At 41.0% G+C, this 24564-nt stretch overlaps 1 protein-coding gene across 1 annotated transcript in view; it reads right to left on the reverse strand.

The window, feature by feature from the left end:
* The window catches only part of pth2ra (parathyroid hormone 2 receptor a), a 95071-nt gene that overhangs the window by 53082 nt on the left and 17425 nt on the right, over nucleotides 1-24564 (reverse strand). The window contains exons 3-6 of the mRNA XM_033617028.2: nucleotides 21836-21946; nucleotides 20242-20363; nucleotides 15277-15374; nucleotides 3639-3822 (exon numbers count right to left, since the gene is read on the reverse strand). Of these exons, the coding sequence (XP_033472919.2) occupies nucleotides 3639-3822; nucleotides 15277-15374; nucleotides 20242-20363; nucleotides 21836-21946 (515 nt within the window). The remainder of the gene's footprint in view (nucleotides 1-3638; nucleotides 3823-15276; nucleotides 15375-20241; nucleotides 20364-21835; nucleotides 21947-24564) is intronic.

Raw genomic sequence — 24564 nt, forward strand, 5'->3', positions numbered from 1 at the left:
ACAGAGAGGAAGGAGAGATATTCTCCGTATATAGAATGACAGTGATTTAATAAGATGCTACCGGCTTGATTGTGCAGGGATAATGTTTGTGGTTGACCTCATCAGGGATGACCTTACTTTTCCCACCCCGCCCGCTTTGGATTGCAGCACGTACCAGCGCTTCTCACACTCATCGCTTGTGCGTGAAAGGAGAGGGAACGACACATTGATTTGTCGGGCAATGCGCTCCCAAGTCTGCCTCTTCCCTTGTGCCGTGATCCCGGGAACAAATTTCCCTCTTAAAACTCCTTTGTTCTCCTCCACAAGCTGTGCCAACAGCAGGCACTGCTCTTCTGTCCAGTTCGGCTTTCTCATTCTTTTTTTCTCCATTTCGTTCGTTGTTTTGGTCATTTTGCCAAATCAAACCGCTTTTTACAAGGAGGCCAGCAATCACAGTAATTGCTGACAGCTGAGTCTGCGTCCACCATTAATATCAAATAGATTAAGTAGTAAAATTACCAGCATGGTGAGTAAACATAACAATAAGCAAATCAATATAATAATCGGCATGTGAATGAGGTACGTTCAAACATTTTGAAGCTGTGTAACAATTAATTTAATTTTGCTGAGTTTCATCATCATGACATAAAATTATTTTCACGATTACACATTTCTTAATACAGTCTAAGTTCTATGATCGGTTGATTTCACTGTCCATTCATTACTAAAAGCGCATTTGTTTTTGTTTTGTTTTTTTCTTTTTTCCTTTTTGTAACAACCAATCACAGCTTTTACTGCGTCATACCTAGCAACAGGGTCAACCACACCTCCTCACTAAGATAAAAGTTTCTGTCCCCTCCTTGCTCAGAGCTGCTCTCAGAAACTTCCCCAATCACTCTTAAGGCCCGAACATACTCGGGCGGAACGTACGCGGAACAGACTCCGCGAGGAATGTCCGCAGTCATTCGGGCTTCCATAGTCGAGCGCACTTCCGCATTGTAGTTTCCTGTAAAAATGTGAAAAATACATGCCGAGCTTTGCACGCACAGGGCTTGCGGACGTCCGCTTTGAGTCCGCGCGGACCTCCGCAGAGTCCGTTCCGCCTATGTTCCGCCCGAGTATGTTCGGGCCTTTAAGCTAAGATTCCTTGCTAGGAATTTTTAGGCTAAGTTAGGATCTCTCTGAGAGGACTCTGAGAATCTTTGTGAATACGGGCCCTGGAGGTCTTCTCATCTCAGAGTTAACTTACTCAGAGTTTTGACTTAACCAGCTTTCTGGAATACACCCCAGATAATAAAATGGTCGTTGTCTGCACATGGTTAATGCAAGGCAAACTAGTTACCAGTTACTACTACTTACTACTAGTTACTAGTTACTTGTAGTAACATTATGCTGAGTGCACATGATGAATCAGCAATCCCTTAAAATGTTGCACTTCAAATAAATAGTTGATAGTGAATACTTGATGTACCCTTGTATTAGAATTATATCATTTAACCATAGAAAAACCAACGAATAATGTGGGAACACATTTTTACTTTAGCATATTTATCTCACTTTATTTAAATCTCTCAAATGTTTTTAGTGCATTCTTATAAAATATTTTCAAAGCCAAAGAATTAAAGTACATGCTTCAGTGCAAATCAAAAAATTGCTCTTGCTCTTTCAGGTTTGCAAACTGAGTGGTAACCTGGCACAATTATTTATGATTTAAATCTCCTGAATAAAACAGGCAGTCCTAACCTTTGATGCCAATTATAGATCCCGAGATCCCTGGAAGTCAAAAGCAATGTGGAACTGTTGCAAAGGTTTTTACTTCAGTTTAACTGCAACAAAAGAAAAACATGACCTTGGTGCCTTGACTGGGAAGGCTATTCCCTTTCTCAGTCAAATACCTTAATGGAGCCGAATAACTGATTAAATTACTAGTTTAATGAGATCAAATAAAGGACAGCATTTTAGATACTGAAAATACACATCTGTTATTTTCAGTCAGAAAAGTCCTCACGGACAATATGTTGTTCAAGTGTTCTGTCAAAAAGACATTGTTGCCTGTAGAGTTTTATTGATGAAAGACTTTTTACTACAAAGCAGTCACTGTTTTCATTTCACTCCCTTTGTGCAACCCTGCAGATGCCAAGCCAGTAGACACTTCAACACACACCAGGAGTATCTTTATATCTTCACTGTATGTGTCAGTGAGTGATGACAGAGGTGTGTTCCTTTCATCATTCGGATGAAATTCGAGAGCAAAAGATTTTTGAGGCACCGTGGCTATAAATTTGGTAACCGTGTCTCATATGTACTTACTTAATTTAAGTAGTTACTGATTCTGTTGCCCACAATGTTTTTAAAAAGTCAGAAAAAACAATTAAGAACATTCATGCAGTGCTGACAACAGCATCAAAAATGAGGAGGATGCTTGAAGTGAAACAGAAGTGGATTCAATGTTTTCAATCACATGCTTCAAAATCAAAACACACAGTGTCTCCTGTTGATTCTTCATCATGCATGTTTTGTCTTTTTCCAACAACTGTTATTTACTTCACTCTTAATTTCCAAAACTGGCCATCTGGTCTGAGTAGGAAATTACATGTGGGTGGGACAGAGTCAACATGCTAAAGGGCAGACGCCTGGATCCAGCCTTTAGGCTATCTGTTTATCATGCATTCAGCGACAATAAATTGAAGGCCAGATTCATGTTTGGGTTTAATGTTACTGATGATCAGCACTGAATTTAAATAGTTATTTTCGTATGATATATTCATCTAACTAGCTGGACTCTGTGTCTGAAGTACTTACATTTCAGTGCCAACAAATTATTAAAGCTGTATGTGCTGCGTGTTTGGAATTATACTCACATCACTGTAAGGTGTAATGCATTAAAATCCATCGATCATAGTCAGGGTTTAATGACTATAATCATCAGTATATAAGGGCAGTTAATTACCTCTAACGCTTACAGTACTCAGGACCCACAAAGATGAAATTATGCAACACTCGAAAAGGGCTTTCAACAAGCAAGTAAGTACCAGTAAATATTGTACATGCATATTAACTGTCCAGGGTCCAAACCCCTGGGCGAACTGACAAATTTCTATGTTGTCTTTAAAATACCATTACATAGCCTTCATGTTTGTGAGTTTAATTCCGTTGGAGTTAAGTATTTAAATTGTGCAATGGTTAACAGCATGCAAATTTGTATGTGATACTGCCAGCATGTTGCTACTAACTTTAACTGAGATTTAAAACTTGCCCATCACAGTTCATACACCTAGAATGAAGCAAGGAGTCAGTCACTGTACCTATTGGTTGTAACAATACTGTGTAGCCAAGGGAGGGGCTGGGAATAAAAAAACAACCCTGGATGTGTGTCTCCACCGAAACTCACCTGGATAAACACCACCATCCCCACAGCCACACAAGCATTAGGAATAAAGATTACATGAAGATACAGCCAGGACTCTAATCTGTTTGAGTGACAATCTGACAGGTCTGAAAGCTACTGTCAGGGGCTTACAGCCACAGTCAATCATCCTACAATGTTATAAAGCAAGTTTTTATTGCCAGAGCACTCAAAGCAATACCTCATACTTTTTATCTAGGTAGAGTTGTTGGCAGTAAGTAAAAAGATTCAAATAAGTAGAGGTGATACTTACATACTGAGACTTGTCCAGTTGTGCCATGCTAACTGTCTCTGAGTTGTCCATCAGGGCAGAATCAAAGTCCTGCAGTCCAACACTGGAATGGACGACTTTGTCCTTCACAAAGATGCTGACTGCCCGTAACATGAAGGACACAAACAGGTGCATGTGGATGTAGTTTCTGGTGCAGTGAAGTCGCCTGCCATGAAAAAGAAATAATATTCACTGTTATAAATGAATGATTAAGAGTACAATAAGATGCAATCCAAACCACTAACATGTCTGTGTAGATACTGTAGATGGCTACATACAAAGGGCTCTAGTTTCCCAGCACAGCGCAGGGTGGTGCAGGGTGGCGAACCCCGCGCAGAGCTAGTTTCGAGCAGCGCAACCCGAGGCGCGCTCAGTTTGGTAGTTTGGCAGACCGAGGTGCGCTGAGATGGGTGTGGCGGTGCAGCAGGGGGAGGTGTCAACAGATCCAGCTTGGCGCAGTGACAGTTTCGTGCCAAAAGGTGCGCTAAAAGCTTGCCAACTGAAACCACGTCTACTGTCAGCGCAGGCAGAGTGCAGCCGCTGTAAACCGAAGTTTGGCTGACCGGCGGACAGTGCGCACACGTCACCAAAACCTCACAGGCAGGTTTCCAGAATATCAGGCACATTAATAATGCAATAAATACCCAAAAAAAACACTATTCAATGCAACTATCTGCAATCAGCACATAAATGTATCTCTATATCGACTGTCCCGTCACATCTGATGTCAGATCAAAGGGGATTGGCACCGTTTGGCACGTTTGGCACGCGTAATGGAAACCCAACCTGATTTGATTAAACAGCTGCAAACTAATGAGTTCACATCCCTCTCAGCCAACCACAAACAGCCACAGCATCAGATAGGGAGTATATATTCAGCATCTGTCATCTTAGAAAAGTCAAAAGAAAAGAAACATAGTGAGACTGTGAGAGAGAAAGAGAGAGCGTGCACGCACGAGAGAAGGACAACATTGATTTACAATTGTGGTGACCTCCTCCCAGGCTACCTTTGCATCATCAGCCCGTGGAGGTCTGCTCGCAGTTCCGTATATTCAGACACTGCGAGCTTGGACCTCCCAGACCAAAACATCAGTTTCCTCCTGGGAGAAGTTTGGCCGTCTGACGCTGCTGCTCTCTTCTGCCATGGTGAATTGAGTAAACTCTCATTACGCCTTCGTGCGGCGCATTTAAGGGCGAGGAGAGGGGCTCATTTGATTGGTGTGATCTGCATGGGCTGTGTAAAACCCACTCCACGCCTTCTCTCCTCCCTCTTTCCGACTTACGCCGGTTGGAGGGACGGAGGTGGGAAAGAGGAGTAGCTGGGCCAGGTCGCACAAAATCCACCTGGCCACACCCAGTTGGCGAAGCGCAGGTGCGCTGCACCTCCGCTGCGCTGTACCTCCGCTGCACCCGGTCTGCAAAACTAGAGCCCAAGGAGTTCAAGTCAAATAAATCTAGGGCTGTGTAAAACAATAACGATAATTATCTCAATATAATTTCCCACGATGGAGATTTAATAAATCCTCAATACAATTAACCCCATACACCCCTAGAGGGGGCCAGTAATGAACCCAGAGTGCCAGTTTCCACCAGCCACCTAGGAGAAGAAGGAGAAGTAGTAGTAGCAGAAAAAGAAGACAAGACCTGCCACTAATACGTATGGTAACATTATAACAACAGTAGCAGGTTGTCGACGTAGGTAGACTTTTTCATCAGACTGGTTTGACATAAGGTGACTAAACGTAATGTGAATAAAACTTCCATACACTTCCTCGTCTGTAAACATCTATTCCCAAGTTTCATCAGCAGTAAATAGCACCATGTTACTTCATGACGACATCAAAGTCCATCCTGTTTTTAAAAAGAAACTGCACACTGTACTTGTAAAGAAAAAAACTGACCACAGTTGAGATTTTTGTTGTTTTGTATATTTATTCTGTTCACATTATCAGCTGAAGCACTTGACTAGATTTGAGATTTCTTTGTCTATTTGCTGTTTTATTTATTGACATTATTTTGATTATAATTGTTTTCAATCTACCTCAGATTTTTAAATGATGCGTGTGTGTCACACTCTGATGATAGATAATAGTTTTACCACAGTTAACAGTCGGGTTTCTTGAGCTGTCACTCAGGAGCAAAAGTCAGCCTTTGAACTTGAAAGAAATAACGATTTTACCTTTTAGATAATTATCACTTATTATCATATTGACTGTTGTGATTTTTTTTTTATCATGATAACATTTTTAGCCATATTTCCCAGCCTTACACAAATCTCATTTATTTCAGCTTGGGTTGGCCTGAAGATGATGCATGTGTTATTAGGGAATAAAGATGTCTTGACTGAGGAGAGAGTCTAAGGCTAGGCTTCAGGCACTGTTGAGTTGAGACTGAAGAAAAAAAAAACTTGAGTTGGTTGATCAGATGAGCACTGACAGTAACACTCCCAGCTCCATTCCAGCTTAAGGCGCTGTAGTGGTTGATGGGAAAAAAATTTCAAGTGGCATCTATCAGAAAATACAGCCAACCAATTCTATAACAAAATGTCTCAATGTCTTTTTCCGTAAGGAAAGCCAAAAGATATCTGTAAGAACCATCAGCTTCTCAGTTTAAAGTTTAAATCTCAGAGCCTCAAAGTCAGTTGTTTCTTCTGTTACATTTCTGCACTCCCAGCAGTGGTGAACAAGAAGCTGTCAGGGACTTTATAACCCACTTCATTGTAGGCATAAAGGTCTTGGAGCCACAACACTGGGCTGTGGCAGTGACACATCATTGTCCTTGAAGAAGCCAGCACAGAACCGCATCTTTCTGAGATGTAAGATGTGGTTTATTGTTCTCAGTCACTGCAGTCAGAGATTGTTTTGGAGGCTGGCAGTTGCTCTTCGGCCAAGATGTTCCTCAGGACCACACATACAATTCTTTATTTTCACTCTAATGAGCATAAGTGCCGTTGTTGTTATTGCTGCTTTTAATTACTGTAAGAAAAATCCTGTTTCATCCTCAATTCACTCTCAATAATCAGTTTACTGTTGTAGAGAGCACTGTGTGGCAGCTATATTTGTGTCAAGAGCTGTAAATGTCTGCCTGAACATTTCTAATTTGCACTGAGAGAGATATTTCCCTGAATAATTTAATTAAAAGTATTCAAGCCCATAAAACAGCAACATTTTTCTCAGCTCTTGTTGCGCTGCATTAGATATCCTGGTTATCCCATAGTTGCTCAGCACTGTAATAATGTGATTGTTAACTGCCGTTTGCTGAGGTAAATGTACTGTAGCTAAATAAAGCGTCATATTAGATGATGAATATTACACATAAAGAGAGGCGACAAAGTCGGAGAGAGACGAAAGAACTGAGGGAGGCTGAGGAAGAGCCAAAATCAAAGATTTACGAGCTGCCTTATGATCTTAAACACATAGCAGTGCTTTGACCTCTGTTTGTCAAAAAGCATCATGATGGCTCTTTGAAGTTAAAGCTGTAACTGATCCAGAAAATGTTTGAAGTTCTCCTGATCACCTTCGGGACATTCCTGTCTGAGATTAGATGTTTTTGACTAAATCAAATTTCCTGCAACCTACTCCTGTTGTGAAAATGCTGCGAGTAGAGTACCCACTACTAATTAGATAGGTTAATTGGTGACTCTAAATTGGCCGTAGGTGTGAATGTGAGTGTGAATGGTTGTCTGTCTCTACATGTCAGCCCTGCGATAGTCTGGCGACCTGTCCAGGGTGTAACCCGCCTCTCGTCCAATGTCAGCTGGGATAGGCTCCAGCCCCCCCCGCAACCCTCAAGAGGATAAGCAGTTAGAAAATGAATGGATGGATGGATGGATCTCCATTTGGGTTTTTACAGCAGTTTGTGTCACAGAGCCTCTTGCCTGTGCATGGTAAGCTCCCTGTGTTGTACACACACCAACCAAGCAAGGCTGGGGTAGAAATGAATGCCCAATCTAAAAGTCTACATTTCTGGTTGGATGGACAAATGTTCCTACTTTACACATTATGAAAGACTTGGGTATCAACAGGTTTTTTTGGATATGTGCAAATATCACAATGCTGATCTTTCCAAGGAGGTGGTTGAAGGAATGAAAGAGGAAGGCTGTGTTCACATGGTTCAAACTTTGAAGAAATCCTATTTTGACCCAAAGAAGCAAAATGGCACAAGCAGCTCAAGCCATTGCACTTTTCCACATTTTGTTGTGATAAATGACATGTTATGCCACGTTAATCTGAGTACGCACAGCTGCATGTTGACAGGAATATTAGTGGAATATTCACTTTCATTAGCCATGCAGAAAGGAGCTTAGTAGGAATATTGTCTTTATCAGAATAAGGGAGAAAACAGAATATTTTGTAGTCTGTGTTCACAATGATGGATTGCCTTTATATGGAAAGAGGGAGAGATGCTTTTAAAAGCACTGGGCAACACAAGTGTGGCCCAGAGGTTAATATTGTCTCAAAATAAGCTTGTTGTGACCTCAGATCACAGTTATTAGTCTCTCCACAGGTGGACATTCAGTTGCTGTGCACTCAGCAGCCCTTCTCTGTAGCCAACACTTGCTACCTGGGTTTTGGCAAGACAGGAGTTGCTGATAAGGATTTGTGTCAAGTAGGTATAATTGTTGTGTATTGGTTATCCATAATATATTTAATCAGCTGTGGTTATGCAGACAACACTGCTTCATTTTCAGACTGTGATTTTAAAACTTCCCTGTGTTTCTCTTCCATGATCGAAATAAAAAGGTAGGAAAACTTTGATTCAGTGGGCGCCATACAGTCTCAAGAGGACAGGGCTTTCCAAAAGGTTGCTTAAGTGCTGAGGGGATGATTACAACCTCTGTAAAATCTGTCATAATAAACCTGGAGAGGCTTACCACAGAGAGTTTAAAATGTAAAAAGAAAAAAATCAGTCTTCTCAAGGCTGTTTGTGGTGCATGAAGAGAAATGGTTTCCCTTTCCTTCGCTCCTCAGTGCAAATAGAAGGAAGTAATGCTTTCCTTTAAATCAAGGCTTTTAGTTTTTCTACTTTCCCAAGTTTTATGATTTGAAAATGTACATCATCTTTATTTTTTTCACAAAATGGATGTGAATTGATCTGTCTGTATCCCTGTTTTTTTTCCACAAAAAAGTGGTTTAGTCACAGGATTGGTAGAAAAACTACATAGCCTTGCAGCATATTTAAACAGATAAATCAGCTCAGTGAAATGAAATATTCTGAGTTCAACTAATTCTAAATGCTCAAGTCTTTCACAGGCTATTTCTGTTCAAATCCTTTACAAAAGATCATTGTTATTCTCACTCCAGTTTCTAAGCCCAACTGTGAAAATTAAAGCATTGTTCTCTTGTTACTTTCCCGATCCTTATGGGCAGTTCTGTTTAGTCACAGAGGACCACTGCTCCTCTCTGCATGTTGTTTTTGCTGGCCTTGTCAATCACAAGTTTATTAATTAGCTGTTAGACTTGACAGAATGGCAACATGCCAGTTACGCTGCATGAAATTAGAGTTTTGTTCTACTTGATGACACGTAGCACATTCATCAGCAGCAACACGAATTAGTAGCTGAACAAGTTCCAAGCTTTGGCAAATAAAGTAATTTTGGTGCAGGAAATGGGTCCATTATTTATTCATTGATTCATGATTCAGTAATGATTGTGGTATTTAATTAATTTTGAGTATCACCTTTGAAACTGCGAATGTAATTACATTGGTTCATCTACTTGACTACATGTACGTACATAAGATACAATGGATATACAATGAATACAATACACTGGATACATTAATAAATAATATAGAATTAATATTGTTGTATTCCCAAAACTCTGGACTACATTTAATGACAACTTTTTTTACATCCACTGCCAACTTTGTGCAGGTTAGAGTTTATATAAAAGTGAACGTTAAGTCTGTAAACGCACACTCCATACCCTTACTTACTCATTTCCTGCATTTGTTGGAAAAAGTTGGAATGTGGATGGGATTCTTTGGGATATTGGGCTGCATCATTTTTCAGTCTTTAAGTGAACTCTTCAATTAGACTTGAATTTCTTGTTAAGTGTGCTTTGTACGACCATTTCTGGATTATTTCACAAGGAAAGACAGAAAAAAGATTCACATACTGCATGCTGCAGTTTTAAGTTAAAAGGCATGTTTTCTTATCAGTAAGGTGCGATACACTCGCTGCATCTGGTTTCTCTAAACTCTGTAAGAACCCCACAAGAGCATGATCTTGGGGAGGAATTGCAGAAAAGCTCTTGAAAAAATGCTCTTTAAGAGCCAATTTATTTTTTTTTTTTCAGAAAATATTTTCTAGTGTACTGTTTAGCTGTAAAAATAAGAAAACTTTCTAATTTTACTGCTAAACGGTACACTAAAATGTTTTCCAAATGAGAAATAAAAGAGCTGTGTTAGACATGATTGACAGCTGCTCACTCCGAAAATGGCCTGAGATTGAAGTCTTTCATCACGAGGTGCAGAAGTCCAGTGTTCTTCTAGACCACATCCATCCATCCATCCATCCATCTCATCTGCTTTAACGGGGCCAGGTCGCAGGGGCAGCAGGCTGGGCATCCCAGGGCGTTCCCAGAAGAGATATGTAATCCCTCCTGCATGTTCTGGGTCTACCCTGAGGCCTCCAACCAGTGGGACATGCCAAGAACACCTCTAATGGGAGGCACCCAGGAGGCATCCCGATCAGATGCCTAAACTCCCTCAACCGACATGAAAGAGCCGTGGCTGTAATCTGAGCTCCCCCTGGATAACTGTGCTTCTCACCCTCTCTAAGGCTGAGCTCAGCCACCCAATGGAGGAAACTCATTTCCACCACTTGTATCCACAGTCTCATTCTTTCAGTCACTACCCAAAGCTCATAATCATAGGTGAGGGTTGAGACATAGATGGATGAAAGTTTCACCACTTGAATTACAATATTTAAAAGTTTATTATGCAATTTTTGCTCAGTGACTAGTGCTGCACGATTTGATAAAAATGTGCAATTGCGATTATGGGGGACAATATCGCGATTTGCGATTGCGATTACAATATAATTACAATAAAATATAATAAATAAATGGTATCATGAGTCTTTTTGCTTGATTCAGTGTTTCCCCTACATTATATTAGGGGGGCACTGACCTGACATAGTTATTGTTATGGACAGACAGTGTGTCGATGACCATCAACAGACTGAGCACAGTCAAACTGTACCTGAACTGTACATACAGCGGAGCGAGCCTGTGTTGCGTTCAGGCGTTGTCACGTAAATGACAAATTCCAGCGCCATAGCACAACACAGCAGCATGTCAAGTGGGCCGAAACTGAGCAAAATTGCTCAGTTTTTCATTTGTTATGGAGTCCATGATTTCCCTGTGACACTTACAAATATTTGCTTAACTGTGCTTGGATGTTGTTTTATGAGGCTCTGGCGGCTTTCAGTTGTCTCTTTGTCTTTAGCATTACATGGCTCGGCTTTCTCTCGCATGCACTCTTCCTACTTTTCCCTGTGCTGTGTTGTCTCAAGTGTTGATATAGATTGGTCATGTTGCCGCGGGACGTGGCGACTTTAACTTTTAAACTTTTACACAGCACATCTTTCAGGTACCGCGACTTTGGACAGAAAGACGTGCTGTGTAAAAGTTTAAAAGTTAAAGTCGCCACATCCCGTCTCAAGTGCTGATATAGATTGGTCGTGTTGCCGCGGGACGTGGCGACTTTAACTTTTAAACTTTTACACAGCACGTCTTTCTGTTCAACGTCACCGTACCTGAATCCAAAGTATCGCCATGTAATAATATACGTTGCGTTTTTTTGCCACCAACTCAGGCTGTTCTTGGTCGAGCTCATGCTCTTCTTAAGCGTCTGTGTTGGTCACTGCTGCACGCCGGCTGCACGCACCAGGATAGCTTGTGGGCGTGATGTCAACAAACTCCACACACAACAGGAGAGGCAGTCACGTTCACATGTTAACATTTATTTACATTAAATCGCAAATGGCAGCTTTTTATGCGGTTATGTAATCGCACAGCCTGACATCGCGATTGCGATTGCGATTAGATTAATTGTGCAGCACTACCAATGACACTAAAATTAACCTGCCTACCCCAGCTTTACCAAAGTGCATACAACTATCTGTGCCATGGCCTCATACATACAATGCAAAAGTCTAGCTCCAACTACACATGTGCATATGTTATGGTCCTGAGCTTCTGGTCTGAGCTTTTTGAGACATTGCCAGAACAGCTGGGGAGCTGATAAAGCTTTAGGCTATGATTGCACTACTTGAGGTGGGGTCCCCTCTACAGTCACTCTGCCTTATGGTCGGTATGCACTGTGCGATTCTGGGCTTTCCCAGACGAAAAATGACCATCGTGGGAGAAACGTGGCGATATCTTTGGTCGTGGCTCTAAAACGGTGGTCTTACGTCGCACTGTGAGACAGGTTCAAGGACAGCCATTTGTCAGAAATTTAGGATGACTATCTCACAGCGTGACAGCTGCTACGGTCTACGTCAACTAATCAACCAATAGAAATGCAGCAGGAAATGACGCAATGGTCACCGCGACACCGGTGCTAAACCCATACAAATGATCGCTTGCCATGGAGGTAAAACAAACAAAAAGAAGTCTGTGGAACTCCCAGAAAGAGGAAAGTTTGGTGGAGCTGTGGCAGCAGAAGCCTTGTTTATTTGATGTTTCCTCCAGCTGCAATCATGACCGCAAGAAAAAAGACGCTGCATGGAAGGAAATTGCGGAGGAACCACAACTTCCAGGTGAGCAAGCTGGCAGCTAGCAAACACAATACACACACACACACACACACACACACACACACACACACCGCAATTGTGCCCACAAAAGTTAAATAAATTTAAATTAAATTACGCTGATGACGTTGCATATTGACGTACGTCGTAACCTGTGGTTCAGTAGTAAATGGCCATCGTACAATCTGCACACATCAAACTTGATGTCGTACCAAAGTTTATTAGATCCACGTCACACAGTGTGTCATGCAATAGTCTTATAAGATTGCTAAAAATGCTCAGTGTATAGAGGGCATTAGAAGCAGCTCTGATTGCCACTCTGCTGGCCAGACACTTAATCCTGCTGAGAAGGATATCTTCTGTACCACCTTCTCACAACATTTGGATAGTCCAAGTTCTTAACCACATCAAACTTGAGAAGATAAGACATACTGTCTGGGAGTCAACGAATAAATTCAATGCCATGTGGGCAGTGCTAGCATTGTCACTCAAAAAAGTAATGTATTACACATTACTCGTTACTTTTAGAAAGATTTATGTATTACTTTACTTAATTGCCCCCTGTAGAAAGTAATCTATTACCCTACTTGTTACATTACTTTTGTGTTACTTCACAACACCACCAGAGAGGCACTGTCACAATAATATAATGTTAAACCTTGCATATGCCCACATGTTAGCAAAAAAACAAAGCTCAGAATTTAAACAGCACCGCAGTACACTATAACTGCCTCACAATAAAATTACATCAATAGGCTACATAAAAGAGGTTGGCCTTCCTAACAATGCATGGTACAAATATTAATTGCCTAAAATGATATATCAACGGTCCTTGTTTAAATAATATGAGACAGAGAGAAAAAAACATGTTTAAACAACATTTAACATGTCCCTATATCAGCCTAATACGACATATTTAACAGATTTTTCACTAAAGCAGCAGTTCTACCCCATGAGGAGGAGACCCTAAAATTGCTTTTTAAAACAACCTGTTCCTCCTCAGAGTCAGCACAGGACTGTTGAGGCTGAAGAGGCTCCCCACTGGTGCACTGAATGGTGTCGCTGTTGTCAGTACATATAAAAAGTATGTCATCACTGGAAAGATGGTCTTTTCATAAAGTTAGGCTGTCTATACAGTAGAAGGATAAAAATACTTTTGAAATTGGTGTTACATGACCAAAGAAAACAGAGAAAAAGGACTGTGGCATCCAATTCTGCTAAACTGGTAGAAAACCTATACAACTGCCAGAATGCAGTGTGCTGCACCAGACCAATAACTGCTCCCACTGGTGGGTGACATAAACAAACGTTCTACACAGTGTTTGCCAGCTGGTAACAAACAAAGTCATTCTACAGGTAACTTCTGAGGAGAGAAATAGGCAACGAAGTATTTTTTTTCCATTTTCACTATGCAGGAAACAGTATGGCACTCACTTCTTGTTCCCAAACCTTTGTTATTACAGGTAAAAGGGCACTACAACATTTTTCTAAAAACATGTTAGGCAAGAAACAGGCAATACAGTACATTACATTGTTACAGTACATTATATTGGTTTATACTCAATCAGCGCTACCTTGTTTTACCACTGTTTGATCAGAGTTTGGTCAGAGTTTAAGGGTGGATGGGCTCTGTCTTTTGATCCACTTCTTTACTCTTTGTGACTGTGATGGCGGTATGGGTGGTGGGCAATACAAAACTGTGTAAGTACAGCCTGTAGTTTGATGGTGCGCTCGTTTTGTACTCAGAGGTCAGAAATTCCCAGTTCCCAGTCGGAAGTTTAAACTCGAACGCACCCTGAGATCGGATTTCCGACTCGGAGCAACCACATCAACCCCGACTTACGAATTCAAGATGGTTGCCGGTCACATACATAGTGAGTAAACACTCTGCTAGAGTACTGTTTATGGCAATTTTATCTTATTTGTTTTACATCAGGTCAGCCTCATCTGCGGCATTCATCAGTTGGAGTGCATGATGGTTTTGAAGCTGTCTATACTCCGAAAGTGCAAGGGCAACAAAGACTTTCTTGTGGGCGTCCATGTTTTTTTCTGACTTGTCCACCATTGTCAACTAGAATGCAAAAACTGTTGTCAACTCGGAGGTGATGTCATTCCTACTTCCGACTTCCGACCTCCGAGTATAAGCAACAGCCCAAGCGCCAGCAAGACACCAGATGTTTTGCTGGGAGATCTCCATGCAAGTTTACAACAGTTTATTTACAAAGCTGGTTGAAAAATAACAAAGTATTCCTTTAATGATTTTTGTCTATCAGATTTCTGCAGAAGTGTATATGTTAATATGTATATATAGAGAGATTTTGTCTTTAATTTCTTATTAGACATCTAACTGTTCTACCAGCTGCTGATGTCTTTTGGTTGGAGGGCGTGGTTGTTGTATGTGTAATTGTATATTTCCTCTGTCTGAAATGAAAGACTTATGAAACAAACATGCATGTTGCACCAACATTATTTGCATTCTGGCAAGTATATTGAAGTATCCTCACTTTTGTCATTGTGAACACAGTATGAAACACAAAACATGGTTAGAAATGTAGTGTGCAGTTGGGACACAGCAGGACAGTGAGGACAATAACAGAGAAAACAGAGAAAAATTGTGCAGTTACAATCCTCAGGGGGCGAGAGACTTTCCAAAACTAACTGGACAACCTGAAAAGTATGTGGTTGTTAGGCATTAAACCTTGTTGTTTTATAGTTCCCACACCTGAGACTTTTCAGGATACAAGGTAGAATGTAAAGATGTGGACACAGTAGAGATCCACCTCCTGCAGTTAATCCACCGATGTGCATGCTTGTCACAAAGGCAGCACATAATTTAAACATTAGAAAATACTCTCTTACCTGAAGTATCCAATGATGAAGATGGCCACGAGCAGAGAGCTGAAAGACACGGCATAGCCAATGGTGTACATGACATACAGCCGCTCAAAGAAGTCTTGCTGTGAACACAGAGAGACATATTTGATTTTCAGTCCACTCTTGAAGGTAAAATAGAGTTGCCGAAAAAAACACATATGACTCATGGCTCAGGAGGATACATGCAGTGAATACCAGGGCCCGTATTCACTAAGAATCCTAAGACTAAAAGTAGCTCTTAGTGACATCATTTTAAGATGATAAAGATTTTTCTTAGAATTTTCCCTTGGTAAGATAAAAGTTATTCACAAAGCATCTTGGGCCTTAAGAGAGCTCCTAAGGTGAAAAACTGTTAAGAGGAGGGAGAAGGACTTTTAAGAAGCCTAAGAGTGTCTTAAACAGAGAAGATGGCAGAAAGACAGAGAGGAAGGAGAGATATTCTCCGTATAGGCCTATTGAACGACAGTGATTTAATAAGACGCTAACAGCTTGATCATGCAGGGATAATGTTTGTGGTTGACCTCATCAGGGATGAGCTTACTTTTCCCACCCAGCATAGTAACGCAGTAACGCCCCCTTTGGATTGCAGCACGTACCAGCGCTTCCCACACTTATCGCTTGTGTGTAAAAGGAGCGGGAACGACACATTGATTTGTCGGGCAATGCGCTCCCAAGTCTGCCTCTTCCCTTGTGCCGTGATCCCGGGAGCAAATTTCCCTCTTAAAACTCCTTTGTTCTCCTCCACAAGCTGTGCCAACAGCAGGCACTGCTCTTCTGTCCAGTTCGGCTTTCTCATTCTTTTTTTCTCCATTTCGTTCGTTGTTTTGGTCATTTTGCCAAATCAAACCGCTTTTTACAAGGAGGCCAGCAATCACAGTAATTGCTGACAGCTGAGTCTGCGTCCACCATTAATATCAAATAGATTAAGTAGTAAAATTACCAGCATGGTGAGTAAACATAACAATAAGCAAATCAATATAATAATCGGCATGTGAATGAGGTACGTTCAAACATTTTGAAGCTGTGTAACAATTAATTTAATTTTGCTGAGTTTCATCATCATGACGTAAAATTATTTTCACGATTACACATTTCTTAATACAGTCTAAGTTCTATGATCGGTTGATTTCACTGTTCATTCATTACTAAAAGCACATTTGTTTTGTTTTTTTCTTTTTTTCCTTTTTGTAACAACCAATCACAGCTTTTAGAAAACTGCGTCATACCTAGCAACGGGGTCAACCACACCTCCTCACTAAGATAAAAGTTTCTGTCCCCTCCTTGCTCAGAATTGCTCTCAGAAACTTCCTAAATCACTCTTAAGCTAAGATTCCTTGCTAGGAATTTTTAGGCTAAGTTAGGAGCTCCCTGAGAGGACTCTGAGAATCTTTGTGAATACGGGCCCAGGGGTCTAATTATTTTGTATACTTTGACAGGAGAAAGTGAAGGAATAACAGGTGCACAGAATTCTAAAGCTGTATTCCTGTCTCACCTGATGTAACATCTCCAAACCTCAACTAGTTCAAAATGCTGCAGCACTCACAAAGTCCAACAGAAGAGTCCACATAACATCTATTTTAGCATCTCGTTACCTGTACGTTATAGAATTCATTCATTCATTTTCCGTAACCGCTTATCCTATTAAGGGTCTGACACACAGAGACAGACAACCATTCACACTCACATTCACACCTATGGGCAATTTAGAGTCACCAATTAACCTAACCCGTAGGTCTTTGGGTTGTGGGAGGAAGCTGGAGTACCAGGAGAAAACCCACACTGACACAGGGAGAACATGCAAACTCCACACAGCTGTGGCAGCAGAAGCCTTGCCTATATGATGTGTCCTCTAGCTCTTAACATGATCACGTAAAGAAGGACAAAGCATGAAAGGAAACAGCAGCAGAGTTGCAGCTGCCAGGTGAGCAACCTAGCTGCTAGCAAACACACACAAAGACACAGTATATAGTGCCAACAAAACTCTTAAGCTATTTAATAATGTGACTCTCTGTGTTAGGCTTCACAGTTGGATAAGTAATAACCCATGCAGCATCCTTGTGTGCTTAGTATGGGAAACTATTGCATTGTACGTTGTTCAGTAGGCACTGTCTTCGTACAGTTTGCATACATCAATCTTGATGTTGTACCCAAGTTAATTAGATCCATGTCGGGCAGTAAAGCTTGCACTAAACTTGTAAGACTGCTAAAATCTCAGAGTTTTTAAGAGGCTTAAGTCAGGTCTATAAGAACCAGAGGAGACCAAGCCTTTGGAGTCAGGCACCTCAACTCAGGAACGACCTGCCAGTTTAGATTGCTTGCTCTTGAATCTGTTTTTCTTCCATTTTACTTTTACTTGTTTTTACAGTGTTCTAGTAATTCATTCATACCTCACTTGTCATTATTAGTGTATCAATTCTACTTGAATGATATATCTGGTGATTCCTCTTGTTTTTATCCCCTTGTAAAACAATTTGTAACTTGTTTTTGAAAAGAAAAGTGCTATATAAATGAAGTTATTATTACTAAAGTTGAACAAGATGCTAATACTGCTATGTACCCTGTATATGTGCCATCAAACATGTAGATGTAGATAATGTAGGTTTAAATGTGGATGTTATGGCAATTCATAATGTAATTTTGTCCCGGGGAGACACAAATTTTTTCTTTTGGGTCAAGAGCTCAAGAGAGACCTCAAAGTCCCATCTTTGCTTTTTGCAGATGATGTGGTTCTGTTGGCTTCATTGCACTGTGACCTCCAGCATGCACTGGGGCGGTTTGAAGCCAAGTGTGAAATGGTCGAGATAAGGGTCAGCACCTCAAAGTCTGTGGATTTCCCCCTCCAGGTTGGGACTGAGTTACTGCCCCAAGCGAGGGAGTTTAAGTATCTCAGGGTCTTGTTCATGAGTAGGGTTAGAATGGAGTGTGAGATAGATCAGCGTTTTTCTGCAGTGATGAAGGCGCTGTGCCGGACCGTTGCGGTGAACACAGAGCTGAACTGGAAGGCAAAGCTTTTGATTTACTGGTCCATCTACATCCCAAACCTCACCTATGGTTATGAGCTATGGGTAATGATTGAAAGAATGAGGTTGTGGATACAAGCGGCCGAAATGAGTTTCCTCCAGAAGGTGGCTGGGCTCAGCCTTAGAGATAGGTTAAAGAGCTCGGACATCCGGAGGGAGCTCGGAGCAGAGCCACAGCTCCTTCGCATCCAAAGTGGTCAGTTGAGGTGGTTCAGGCATCTGATCAAGATGCCTCCTGGGCACATCCTGCTGGAGGTGCTCTAGGCATGTCCCACTGGTAGGAGGCCCCAGGGCAGAGCCAGAACACTCTGGAGGGATTACATATCTCATCTGACCTGGCAACGCCTTGGGATCCCTCAGGAGGAGCTGAAAAGCGTTGCTTGAGAGAGGGGCATCTGGAGCACTTTGCTCAGCCTGCTGCCACTACGACCCAGCTTTGGATAAGTGGTTAAAAATGAATGGATGGATGGATGGCCATGAGCTGAAAAAGTCTTGATACCTCTGCATTAAAGAATGAATCAGTAACTCATTCACAGAGCTCTTGCCATGTCAGTCTGAAGTTAATTAAAACTGAAGAAAAGGTAGATTTATCAAGTCTTCGCATGTATGTGGCAGTCTTAAATCCTTAGTATTTGTATGCATACAAATTGGAGACATGGTCAGGAGTTTTAACAAAGCACTTGTTTTCCTGAATCTAAGATATAATCTTCTTAAGTGCTGGCAAGACTCAAAGGGCCCTCAAGGTTTAGTTGATATCGTAAACAAAAGCAGCCCCCTCCCTGGTAATAACCTATCTTCTCATTTTCACAGAGCAGATGACTGATAGTCTCCCAGGCAATAGGGTTGCTTAGATCAAGGGGTCGTATAAAAAGGGTGAAGTTGAATCATCTTAGACAAAAGTAGTTCTCTGTCATATTGAGACTATCTCTCCACCCAGCTACATATTCCATATATATGGGGACATGACCCATATAAAAAGTCTCAACAGCATAAAGATAAACTTGACACCATGGTCAACTAGCATTAATAAGTGTTTACTCTTCTTGACAGGCGGATTCTGTATGTGAACACTTATTTTCCCTCCACTCCTCAGGCCAGTGGTTAGAGCAGAGCTTTCACTCAGTCGGTTTCTCAAAAAGAATTCCTGCTATATGATTAGTGCTCCTATTTCGAGAACCTTTTTTGTGTGTTTGTGTGTGTGTGTCTGTGTATTTATCAACTACCTGCTCAGTACTACATTAGAGGAAAAAGACGACACTTCCTCAGCACAGTGATTGCCAGTTGGAGAATGCAAGATAGGTTTTAGGTATTGAGAGAGAATTACAGAGGAAATGCTCTAAGAAAACCACAATCCTCCTACACCAAGTCCTGACAACTTTTCAGACTTTTCTCTAATGGTGCTTTTTTCTACTTATTACTGCTGAGTTTGAACTCATTTGGCCTAGAATAATTTGAAAAAGAATAAAACAGCCTGAAAAGAGATGGTCACTCTTCAAATTAACTCAAACAAGTCATAGACATGCAGCCTGTGATGAGGAGTCAAAAGTTGACATTGTTTTGTATTAAGAGGTAATACACAAAAGAAGGTACTAGCTTCTGTTTCAGAGGATGGTAAGAGCTGTTCATCTGTTGATCAGTCATGTGGAAAGCTGTGAATCTGAACTTCTGCACCACCAACCAACTTTGCACAATGTGGCTTTTCATGATATAAAGCACACATGGATGCCCAGCATTAAATTCCAGTTATTAAAGAACATTTGTTCTTGTCAGATTGTTCACAGCCAGTCTCCACATGAGCTTGCTCAAGAGGCTGTGAGATTAAAAGCTTTGACTGATACATATGCTAACAATCTGTGAATTTATCCATGTATGTATGTAAATGAGATTGATTTAGCAAGTTTGACAGTCAATATTTGACAGTCATACTTACTCTCCCTTCCTCATCAGTGGGCTGGAGGAAGCGCAGACACTCTGAGTAGTTGTGCCATGTTTTGTTCCAGCGGTCCACATACACCCAGGAACCGTTGACATCACACTTCCTGTAAGCATGTCCTGTAAACAAATACTTTAACATGATTTTGGACACTTAAAACACAAACAAGAAAAATGGTTTGTTCATGATTAAAGCATTTAATGCAGGTTGTTTTCATGGATTAGTAAAGTGAAATTTCTACTATCCAAGGACCTGCACACTCTTAGCAAACCCACACAGGTAAATTTAATTATTTTGGCTGGTTAGACTGCTTTTGAGGACTGTATTGGCATGTACAAACAGTGCTTGCTTGATATCACCCTGATTCCCTTGATAACTTTGTTGCACCTGTTAGAGTGGGGCAAACTACACCTTTGTCTTTTTCACAGACATTTTGACATGTCAGAGTACAACCCATTCTCACTCCGACCTTGACACATATTAACGTTTTAGTCATGGACTTTCCACGTCCACATATGAAGTTTAAGGTACACTGGGTGCATCGGTTGTCGACGTTCTGGGACACCATGTCAAGTTCTCTTCTTTTTTTTTAAGATTATTTTTATTGGCTTTTTGCCTTTATTGACAGGACAGAGGGTGAAATGGGGAGACAGGGAGAGAGTGGGGACTGACATGCAGCAAAAGGCCGCGAGCCGGATTTGAACCCGCGGCCGCTGCAGCGAGGCAATGCCTCTGTACATGGGGCGCCAGCACTATCCACTACGCTACTGTTAGCCCCTGCTCTCCGTTTGGATCCAACCAGAGCACCGAGCCCTGGTTTGTTATTCAGGTTAATGTAGGAAGAAGCAGCGAGTATATCGGGCAGCTGAGTGAAGCGGAGCCTGCGGAAGAAACACCGGGACCGTCTGGATGTAATAGTCCGTGGAGATGCTGCGGCTGCACAGACAAGTCGAGTGGGGTGGGGGGGTGGAGAGCAGAGGTAGAGGGAAGGGTGGCTCATGACACACTTTGTTTTGGTCTACAGGCAGTGCACAACAGGAAACGTAGCGGTGAAACGATTTCGCTTATTGCCCCTTTAAAGGACGCCTTTTTGGTTGGTTTCTGACACCCAAGCACCAGATTTCAACGTCTTCCGAGTGAGACCGTGCTGCTCCTGAGAAAGAAAACCGATATAAATAGTAAGATTAATAATGGCTCAATTCCATTTAGCTGCTTCGGTTTCAAGGTCCCGGTGTTGTGCAAGCTGGTTCAATGTCACTCTGTCATGGCTTACCGGGATCCATGAATAGAACAGAGCCATCCTTAATGTTGTGAGAAGCACCTGTGCTTTTACTACAACAAAACATCTGCTGTGAAAAAGGCCTATCAGTGTATGAAGTCCAGTGACCTGATAATTTCCATCATATCATCATTATATATGTTCTGATTTATTTTTTTAGATACTCCTGTTCAAAATAAGTCACCCTGAAAATGACTTACATTACAGCCAATCAACAGCATAAACAGCCTGAATTTCTATCCTCTTGTCTCAGAATCAGTAATTGTATATCTGCAAAATGAATACATTTTAAAAAATACATAAACTGTTAACCTTTGTGATTAAAGTCATAGATGTAAGTGGGGCAGGGAACCTTGGTAACCAGCCCAGGGGAGCCATGGGGCCAACAAATGAGACCGTCCCAGTCTGGAGGGCACACCTCATCTACAGCAAGAAGAGTATAAGCAGAAATTAATATACATATACTGCCATCTGGTCAATAGTGTGTGGTCATCTTATTTTATTTATTCTTTTTGCTGAAAACCTGTATTTTGAGTATACTCCCACTAGGGTTGTGCCAATGGGCGATCCAAGAATGACGATGACATCGTTCATCAGCAATTTCACTAGATGGCAATAGGACGATAGGATATGGACAAGATCACCCAACTCTAACTCCCACATGCTAACCTACTCAAGGTCAAATGTCTTCATAGCATAATGCATAATGCATACACTGAATCTTGGCTCTACACTTTTTTAGCATCACATCTTCCTTTGCCCTTTGCCAACAAAAGCTTTTCAAATGATCCAAAGGATGTCAACTGATTTTATTCTGCAGGATGTATACAAAATCAAAAAACATTCTTGCGAGAAAGAGACACTTAAGAACAACAAAATGGACGCCCCAAAAATAATGAGCACCTCTGCTGATTCATCTCCTCCCTGCTCCACAAAACACTGTACTTTTATGTGGAAAACATTCTTTAGAAAGCAATGCTCTTTCTATTCGGTAATGTCACATAATTGACAATTCATCACTGAACATCTTTTCAGAAACATAAATATAATTTAGTCAAAAAGGCTACATATGAAAGTAATTATTGGTCAGCTTCTGGCTGCCACTGTGATTATTCTATGCTGTTTCATAAAGGTTTGAAACATTTAAACTAAAAACTGTTGGAAGCTTAAGGTTTTTTTTGTAGAAAGTAATTGCAGCTTTAATGCCACAGTCCTTCATTAAGAATTGTACATCAGGCCATATCAAACTTATTTAGTTGACTATCCTAACCCCTCTCCTTAACAATGACTGTCCAATGATAGCTTAGCGATCCTATCAAAACAGGGAGGGCCTTTCAAGTGTCGGATTTTAACAGAGTGCAAATATTCCTACAGTATACAGCAGTAACGCAGGACCATGCCTGTAGTGCTGCTGTCTGTGAAAATACTGGATTTAAATGTTGGTTTTGCCCCGAGCATGGCTGCTCTGTCTGGGCAGAGAGTATGGATACCAAGAGGCGAAGCTCAATAGAACGCCCCATAGCAACAGACTCGCCCATGGTTTCGTCCTACCACCGCCATTTTGGACTGTCAGCAGACCGCAGCAGACCCGCTTGCATACAAAAACACACAGACAAACTGAAGTATATCGCTATTAATTTTGCTTACAATGCTACTCACCTCATGATAACGTTAGCTTGGTCATAGCTGCTTTTTCACGTTTTTGTAAAGCAAAATATAGACTTTAAAAAAAACAAAATGAAGAAAAACGGCCGAGATGGCATCTCTACATATTACATCCACTTATGAGAAGATTAACTTAATTACTCCTTCAAAATCACCCCATAAGCCAAAATACAAAAAAAAAAAAAAAATCAATATTTTAACTAGAAACACATTAATGGCGACATCACAGAGTCAGGAATAGAGATTTATTTACAGTCTGTACAGTAAGGGGACAGTAATAATAATAATAATATATAGGCTATTTTAATATGATATATTTTAATGCTAAAGCAGTAATCTGTTCTGATATAAATGGTCCAAGAGGCCATATACATATATATATATGTATGTTGGCAAAAATTCAACGGAGCTTCGCCTCTTGGTATCCATGCTCTTTGATCTGAGGGTGTCTCTAGGCACCTCACGATTCCATTCAATTCCGATTCCAAGGGCAACTATTCCGATTACACGACGAAAACAAGGCAAAAAACACTCAAAAACAAGGTATAAAAAAACTCAAAAGCTCTGAAAAAACCACAAATACTATTATTTACAACACTAAATATTATTTACAAAGAAAACGCCTCCCAAACTCCACTAAAACTCACCAAAACTCCGCTAAAACCGATACTGATAAATCACTCCACCTTGCACTCTCCTCACCAGCTGTCACTCTCCTCCTGCTGTGCCCACTTCCCTCCCCTCCTCCACAGATAATGACGTCATTACCGTATATCACTGTATATCTATATCTATATATCTGGAAAGCTCTGCTCCTCAGCTTTCAGAATCCGTTGGAATTACGTTGATAGTGTGAATGGTCGAGGAGTTATGGTAATTTGAAAAATAAATATAAAAATAAAATCGATTATGAGTTTTCCAAACTGATGCTCGCATCGTTCCAGACAGAATCTCGATGCATCTAAAAATCGATTTTTTCCACATACAGGGTTAATTTTGTCCATTTATAAAAACACAAATAAATGTAGGATTGGAAACCATTCAACAAAACTGCAATCCAAAATTGTCACTTTAAAGTGTCCCTAAACTGACTGATTAGAAAAGAGGTGTTTTTAAATGAATGTTCAAAGCACAGCCGTTATTGGTTTGTCTGTCTGCTGCAATACTTAAGACACATTAGCTGCCATCAACAGTTTTGTTTGTTTGTTTGTTTGTTTGTTTGTTTAGTGAGCTAAAGGGGATTAGGGGAAAACATTAAATTCTAATAGCATCAGAGAACTGCTGTCACTTTCCATTGCTCCTGGTGAGATATGATTGACAGTTTATTGGACCAATGGAAGAGCAGCTATGCAATTCCTGCTCCTCGAACATTTGTG

The sequence above is a fragment of the Epinephelus lanceolatus genome, chromosome 14, assembly GCF_041903045.1.
Source record: "Epinephelus lanceolatus isolate andai-2023 chromosome 14, ASM4190304v1, whole genome shotgun sequence".
Taxonomy (NCBI): Eukaryota; Metazoa; Chordata; class Actinopteri; order Perciformes; family Serranidae; genus Epinephelus; species Epinephelus lanceolatus.